The following is an 8449-nucleotide window of genomic DNA, read 5'->3' as shown; positions in this document are numbered from 1 at the left end:
ACAGCACCAGGTCAGATATATAGTACCAGGTCAGTTACAGCAGCAGGTCAGATATGGCGTCGGGTCAGTTACAGCAGCAGGTCAGATATGGTGTCGGTTCAGTTACAGCACCGGGTCAGATATGGTGTCGGTTCAGTTACAGCACCGGGTCAGATATGGTGCCGGGTCAGTTACAGCAGCAGGTCAGATATGGTGTCGGTTCAGTTACAGCACCGGGTCAGATATGGCGCCGTCACAGACATGGCGCCGGGTCAGATATGGCACCGGGTCAGTTACAGCACCAGGTTAGATATGGCGCCGGGTCAGATATGGCACCGGGTCAGTTACAGCACCAGGTTAGATATGGCGCCGGGACAGATATGGTGCAGTATAGCACAAGATTCTAGTTGAGGGAAATGTATAATAACACTATTTTTGCACAGTTTTCTGTTTAACGGTCTTTATAAATGTTCACTATTGGAGCTTCTGTTCTTAAATGTGCTGCAACCACAGCAGCCAAACAATCTGCCCTTTCTGTTACACTGTTTGGTATAATGAAAGCTAACATCTGATTGGTTACTATGGGTTACAACATACCAGCACCTATTGCACCATGACATGACATCAGTCCATGCCTGCCTATACGCCATGGTATGACACACTGTAAGCTGGTTACTTTTATGGCTTCCTTTCGTTCTCATGTACTTAATACAAAAGTCAGCGCGGGATAATCGGGAGATGAGGATTCATTTGTCCTGTGATAAAAAAATAAAGAAAATGACTGAGAAAATGTAGTTGGCGCAGCTGAGTGATACTCCCCTGCCACGGCGATATTGGCACACAGAGGTAAAGATCACTTTGGATAAATAGGCCTGTGCCAGGGAGCAGTGTCTGGCTGGCACTGAAAGGGTTATTGTGCATGATTCCCTATTCAGCAGCGACTCCCCAGACACACAACGTTTCAGCAGTTAATCTCTGGGATGCAGATTGTACACTCACAGCCCAGGAATTTCCATTTATTGCATCTGATTGACCCCTTTTATTTCTAAAAGCCCCAGCTCTAAAGGGCTCATGCACATAGGTGCTGACAGATAACACTAGCTAAAAGTGCAGACAAAACCTTGTACTCCGTCATTGCTTTAGCGGAGCGTTAAAGTGCGTTCAATGGCTCCTCCGGCTTAGTGTACTACAGTGTTTCATCCACAGATCTGCGTATTACTGAGCGTGAATCTGACTACACACTGCAACATCAGAGCTTCTCAGACACTCTGTGTGTTACAGCTACGTGACTTTTCTCTCTCCCCAAAGAGAGTTTAATAGGCTTTAAGAATGAGTATTAATTCCTGACCATTAGGATTTGTATACAAGGCTGTGTAGTAAAAACACAAAAGGATGTCAGTACCGCATTAGGAACAACAGAGGTACTTCTAAAATGTCACACCCCCACATTCTGCCAACGCACAAAACCGAGACCCGCCACCACGTTTTTACTAGGGTACTTTCATCAGTACTTAAAATCAGCCCAGCATGCTAGGACAACTCCTGAGACCCCATGCGTAAGAGCTGCATTGTGGTGCCACACTTTGCCGAGCACTTAGGGTGTTTTTTTCCCTATAAACACCCCCTATTTTCTTGCAAGGATTTACCCTTGCTATTGTCATCGCTGACTGAACATTGCATCCATTGTTAGAGGCCTGAACTTGAAATATATAAATTATATAATAATATGCCCCTTAATAGTAAGGACTGAAACATCTAAAGCATTAGTTCCCCCAACAGAAGTTTGCTCCCATTGGCAGAACCCGCCTGTGGAATGTTTTCTCACACGTCTATTACATCCTGGAACATGTAGTACATGTAATCTCAGCTAGCACACTGGCATTGTAAGTGCCATATCTTCCTCCCTGAAATCACTGCTTACCAAGTAACTGGACATTTAACTATGTTTTCCATTTGGCCGAAACACTAAAGAATCACTTAACCAGTTTGCAATATGAACACAGACCCCAAACTAGACATTAAGATAATGCATTAGAATAAACAGTCCATGCACTTAAATGGACACTTACTGTAGCAAATATTTATTTAAAAAACAAATTACAGACAATAGCCATTGTTTCTAGGGCTGTCAGAGCCCACGTAATGTCCCTGGGTGTGTGTTGTGTGCATCAGTATAAAAACTTTACATTAGGTATAAAATAAACCTTACATTCCAGGTACAGAGTTCCAGGCGTTTATATGTGATTGCCTGTGTGCAAAAAGGGATGAGATAAGCATTGAAAAGTTCACTTTGTGATTACAATCTGCTAATTATTATATGGAGGGAGATCTTTCTACAAGAGCAATGACTGTGCCCCTTTTCCTGTGCACCCTGAGAGTGGTATTCTAGTCATGGCGGCTATACCAAGGACTCACAGACTGGCGTGGAGTCAGAGTCCTGACTGTGCATAGAACTCAGTCCTGTGTCTGAATCCTCGTCATTGCCCTCACAGTTTGTACATCTCCCCACGTCCTTTTTGACCCAAACTCCCGAGCTGCCTACAGAGGTCATTTCTACAATCTGTGAGCAACTTGGACTGAGCTCCTCAGAGGTGTCCTGTTCCTCTGACAGTTCTAGGGTACCCAGACTATCTAAGAGACTTTGTAATTCTCTCTCCTTTTCACTCCACACTTTTTGGGTATAATCCAAATCAGCCCTAATAGCCTCCAGGTCTGTGTTCAACCTCAGCGCTATGTAGAGACTGGTGCTGAGCTCTGTTTTAACCTGTTCCTGCTCAAGGAGCAATTCACTTTCACATTCTCTATGGTCTCCACTTGTAGTGGTGGTAGGGTCATTGTCCTTCGCAGACAGCTCGTCCTGACGCCGCTCCATCCACCTTTTATTCAGCTCTTCTTGGATCTGGGTGGTAATCTGCTCAATCAGGATCTCCTGCTGGGTTATTTGACCTTGAAGCAACAATATCCCCTCACATTTCTGAGCATAGTCCTCAAAGTCTACAAATTGTTCTTCTTGTGAAACTTTTTCTTCTGGATTGCTGTCATTGTCCTTATCAGGAACCACCCCGATCAAGTATGTGTCTTGGACATAATTAACCCCATGTCTTTTCATCCTGTCAAAATGTATTTTAGCCTCATACCTCTCTATGTCCCTGTCCAGGTCATAAGTCCTCTGCACTTGCTGGCGGATGGTGTGGTCTTGGGAGAGGACCAGATGTACCAGAGTTTCCATCTTCTCTACAGCGTTGGAGTCTTTGGATAAAGTCTCTTGCCTCTTCTTGTTCATCCTGGCCAACTTTCTGAAGGCCTTCCTCACAACTCTGCGATGTTTCTCCTTGGTCAGAGCCGTGGTGGCCTTGGTGGCTTCCTTGAAATGGCAGGGGCTTTCCCTGCTGAGGACCACCCTTGCTTCAGCACTTCGGGGACCTATATTGGGCAGAGAGGCTTCGCTCCTCACCAGCACAAACCTTACATTCTCCTGCTCCTCTCCCCACGCCGTCCAGAGCCTCAGTATCTTGGTTTTATTGGGGAGTATCCTTTCAAAGCCCCTCCACTTTTCCACAATGCAGTAGCAGTGGGGTGGCCCCAGCATCATGGAGCCCTCTGCAGCTTGCGTTTGGTTGTGGTCCTCCAGCAGCACCTTCACCACATCCGCACAAGTGGTGTGTCTGGTCAGCCCCGAAACCATCTTCTCTTCCTCGCAGAGCCAAACCGAGATCTTCCACTCCTCCTCGCTCTCCATCCCTTCTCAGATCTGGTCACAGTTCTGCTTTAATGGAGGGCAAGAGTATAATAATCCATATATTGCAGAGCACTATCCCAGCTCAGGTCTGGTCACAGCTCTGCTGTATGGAGGGCAGGAGTATAATAATCCAAATATTGCAGAGCACTATCCCAGCTCAGGTCCGGTCACAGCTCTGCTGTATGGAGGGCATGAATATAATAATCCATTTATTGCAGCGCACTATCCCAGCTCAGGTTCAGTCACAGCTCTGCTGTATCGAGGGCAGGAGTATAATAATCCATATATATCGCAGGGTACCCAGGAAATCTCCACTATCCCAGCTCACGTCCTGTCACAGCTCTGCTGTATGGAGGCTAGGTGTATAATAATCCATATACTGTAGAGCACTATCCCAGCTCAGATCCGGTCACAGCTCTGCTGTATGGAGGCTAGGTGTATAATAATCCATATACTGTAGAGCACTATCCCAGCTCAGATCCGGTCACAGCTCTGCTGTATGGAGGCTAGGTGTATAATAATCCATATATTGCAGAGCACTATCCCAGCTCAGGTCCGGTCATCTCTCTCTCTCTCTCTTGTGTAATGAGAGCAGAACTATAAGTATAGTCCAGGAGCAGACCCCGACTTCTCCGGCTCAGGGGAAGCAGAGAGAGTGATACATTGTTGCGGGCGCTTTCAGGATGCGCAATGAGCTGCTGCGGTCACCGTGCGCCAGAGATACACCCGACTGGAGCAGCAGCTTCTCTCTCTCTGACCCGCACAGCTCTGTCTGCAGGAACTTTTCCTCAGTGTTGCCAACTCTGAAATGGAAAACAAGCAACCTATGAGTCAAAAACAAGCCCAAAACAAGCCCAAACCAATCCTAAAAAGCCCAATTTCTGGGGGTGTCTCTTTGTCCTCACTCTCTCCCTGCCTAACTTCCTTTATTACCCCGTCTTCTCTAACCTAAATATCTTAGTGTATGCGCAGCCTTATCTGCATATATTGCTCTTCTCCCTTTACATCAGCCTCCATATTGTTACCTCCTCCCTATTCTCATACCTCATTCCCCTGCCAGTCTTCAGCTGGGTACACACTTGCCGATGTGTGTACCCAGCGATGCGACACCCAACCACGTGGTTAATACATACTGCACGATGTAGTAACCAAACGTCTGATATGTTGGGCACCGGCTCCACCCACTATGCCAGGATCGGCATCTGGGTTGTTCCATCGGCCATACATTCAGGCCGACAGAACGACCCCAATGGACGACCCGCTGGAGTGCGCAGGGTCACGCATAGTGGTTACACACTGGCCGATGTGGACGATATATCGGCCCAATCAGCAGGATCAGGCGACAAATCGTCTAGTGCGTACCCACCTTTCCTTTACCTGACTCTTCTTCTCTGCTTTTCTCTCCCCTCTCTTCCTTACCTCCTTCATTCTGTCACCTGTCTAATTCCTTTATCCCCTCTGTATAACAGCCTCAGTATTTTAACTCACCCCCATGTACCTGCCTCATTTCTATCATCTAGTTTACCTCTCCCTCTTGCCTGCCCCCTCCAACTTCACCCTACTGCCCTCTATTCCCCAGACACAACCTTCCCCTCCTCCCTCATACACACACATTTACTTACCTCCAGGGGCGCCTCGGCAATGCACACAACAAAAACAAGCTAAAAAACTAGCAACACGCAACTTGCAAAAATAACAAGCCCAATTCCGCTTGTTATAAGCGGACTTGCCAACTGTGCTTTTCCTCCAGGCACACGTCACCCTCCTCCCTCCCCTTCACTGGGATTCGCTGACTCTCCCGCAGAGGGACTCAGGTACCCTTCCTGCCACGGACTCTCCTCCAGAGGGACTCAGGCACCCGTCCTGCGCCGGACTCTCCCGCAAAAGGACTCAGGCACCCGTCCTGCCACGGACTCTCCGCAGAGGGACTCAGGCACCCGGACTCTCCCGCAGATGGACTCGAGCACCCGTCCTGCCTCGGACTCTCCCGCAGAGGGACTCAGGCACCCGGACTCTCCCGCAGAGGGACTCGGGCACCCGTCCTGCGCCGGACTCTCCCGCAAAAGGACTCAGGCACCCGTCCTGCCACGGACTCTCCGCAGAGGGACTCAGGCACCCTGACTCTCCCGCAGAGGGACTCAGGCACCCGTCCTGCCCCAGACTGTCCTGCAGAGGGACTCAGGCACCTGGACTCTCCCGCAGAGGAACTTTTACTATCATCAAAGTGACTATAATACAATGTATCAGAACCAGTTCCTGTGGCCATGAGCCTGGTGCATTATTATCTCACTGTGACTTGTGTGTTTCCTGCAGTCAGCTTGCACACAGAGACACGACCGGACCAGATTCCGGAACGGCGGAACGGCTCCCTGTAGCGACCTCTGTAATCGCGCCCCTGACCAGGGAGTGTGTCTGTGGCAGACAGTCACCGGGGAGACGGAGATATGGAGCTGCTGCTGTTGATCCCGGGCAGAGAGGAGACGGTCATCCCTGCACAGTGGCGCTGTGTCCTGTGGGAAGACGTTACCATCCCGCTGCTGCCCCCGGACAGAGAGAGGGCACGGAAAGGGTTGTTAGTGCTACAACTAATTTATGTGACACACTTGCTACATACGGTGGGAGGGGTGGGGGGCAGATGTTTTGATTACAGTATTAGATGGGGGGCAGATGTATTAGATACAATTAATAATGAATTACCCCTTGCCCACTATTAATGTTTGGAGGGTAGGGGGTGAGACCCTAAGCTGAGTGATCAGGAATGCCAATGGCTATCACTTTACTGATTTTAAAAACCACTCCTCCGTTTCTTGTGAAGAATGTTCCAAAATTTTACTTTTGACTATTTTAGACATCAACTCAGCCGGAACGAGGCACAGAGCACCTTATCCAGCTGCTCCGGGTGCCAACAGGGAGCTGACCACCTGATCCAGCTGCTCCGGGTGCCGGAACAGGGAGCTGACCACCTTATCCAGCTGCTCCGGGTGCCGGAACAGGGAGCTGACCACCTTATCCAGCTGCTCCGGGTGCCGGAACAGGGATGCTGACCACCTTATCCAGCTGCTCCGGGTGCCGGAACAGGGAGCTGACCACCTTATCCAGCTGCTCCGGGTGCCGGAACAGGGAGCTGACCACCTTATCCAGCTGCTCCGGGTGCCGGAACAGGGAGCTGACCACCTTATCCAGCTGCTCCGGGTGCCGGAACAGGGAGCTGACCACCTTATCCAGCTGCTCCGGGTGCCGGAACAGGGAGCTGACCACCTTATCCAGCTGCTCCGGGTGCCAACAGGGAGCTGACCACCTTATCCAGCTGCTCCGGGTGCCGGAACAGGGAGCTGACCACCTTATCCAGCTGCTCCGTGTCCAGGAACAGGGAGCTGACCACCTTATCCAGCTGCTCCGGGTCCTGGAACAGGGAGCTGACCACCTTATCCAGCTGCTCCGGGTGCCAACAGGGAGCTAACCACCTTATCCAGCTGCTCCGGGTGCCGGAACAGGGAGCTGACCACCTTATCCAGCTGCTTCGGGTGCCGGAACAGGGAGCTGACCACCTTATCCAGCTGCTCCGGGTGCCGGAACAGGGAGCTGACCACCTTATCCAGCTGCTCCGGGTGCCGGAACAGGGAGCTGACCACCTTATCCAGCTGCTCTGGGTGCCGGAACAGGGAGCTGACCACCTTAGACAGCTGCTCCGGGTGCTGGAACGGTGCACAGACCACCTTAGCCAGCCGTTCCAGGTGCCGGACCATGTAGCAGACCACCTAATTTAATTCAGGAGAAACCGTGATGACCTTGATCACTTCAGTTTCACCTAATCCGCTGTCTCTTTTCTCCCTCCTGACTCCCAAGGATGGATCAAGAGCAAAAATTGCGCTTTTGAGCAGGTGCATGATGAGGGTTGTTCAATAAGTGAGGTAACAAGATCTGTCACATGTTCTCTATTTCATACTTCCCCCGCCAGAGCAGGGAGACCACTACTCTCCCTCACGGCCATCAGACTGCGCCTCCTATCAGTCATACTGTCCCAGCATCAGATGTAAGATGGTGCGGTTGGCGGAAACATGGGCAAACATTGAGGTGCGTAGTGTGATCAGATTTCCGCGTCTACAGGGCACATCCACAGCTGCAATTCATCGCCAACCTGTCGAGGTGTAAGGTGATAGCGTCATGTCACGGGAACCGGTTTGGATTTGGTGCGCTGCTTTTGACAACGGCAGAACAGATGTTGAAGATGAGCAGCGATACAGCCGGCCACGCACGTCCGCCGCAGATGACAATTTGTGCCGCATTGAAGGTCTGATTCAGGAGGACGGACGCATTTGCCTTAGTGATATTGCTGTAGCAATAGTTCACAAAACCAGTAGGACACTTGATGCAGTGCCACGAGGGAGGAGTGCGGTTTCTGCAGCGCATTGTTACAGGCGATGATACGTGGGTGCATCATGTGACACCAGAGACGAAGCATCCATGACATGGAAACACACATCGTCCCCCCTTCAAAGAAATGACAACTCCATTAGCAAAGAAGGTCATTATTATTATTATTATTATTATTATTATTATCCTTTATTTATATGGCGCCACAAGTGTTCCGCAGCGCCTAACACAGTACATAAACAAATAATTTGACAACTGACTTACAGTACAAAATAGGACAAGGACATGGATAATATACATTGATACATAAGTGACCATGGGCTCTATTTACTACAATCCGCATATTGAATGCGGATT

General features: G+C 49.8%; 1 protein-coding gene across 1 annotated transcript; it reads right to left on the bottom strand.

Annotated features, from left to right (window-relative positions):
* Positions 1–2044: 2044 nt before the first annotated feature.
* RASSF10 (Ras association domain family member 10) lies at positions 2045–4465 on the bottom strand. Its single transcript, XM_088458951.1, has one exon. It carries the CDS (start codon positions 3716–3718, stop codon positions 2378–2380), a length of 1341 nt encoding a protein of 446 aa, XP_088315077.1. The 5' UTR covers positions 3719–4465; the 3' UTR covers positions 2045–2377.
* Positions 4466–8449: the final 3984 nt, after the last annotated feature.

Source organism: Taudactylus pleione, unplaced genomic scaffold, assembly GCF_031769625.1.
Source record: "Taudactylus pleione unplaced genomic scaffold, aTauple2 ptg000875l, whole genome shotgun sequence".
Classification (NCBI taxonomy): domain Eukaryota; kingdom Metazoa; phylum Chordata; class Amphibia; order Anura; family Myobatrachidae; genus Taudactylus; species Taudactylus pleione.
This window is presented reverse-complemented; position numbering and strand designations above follow the sequence as displayed.

Coding starts and splice junctions, on each gene's coding strand:
- RASSF10 (XM_088458951.1), bottom strand. CDS start 3,718: ATGGAGAGCGAGGAGGAGTGGAAGATCTCGGTTTGGCTCTGCGAGGAA.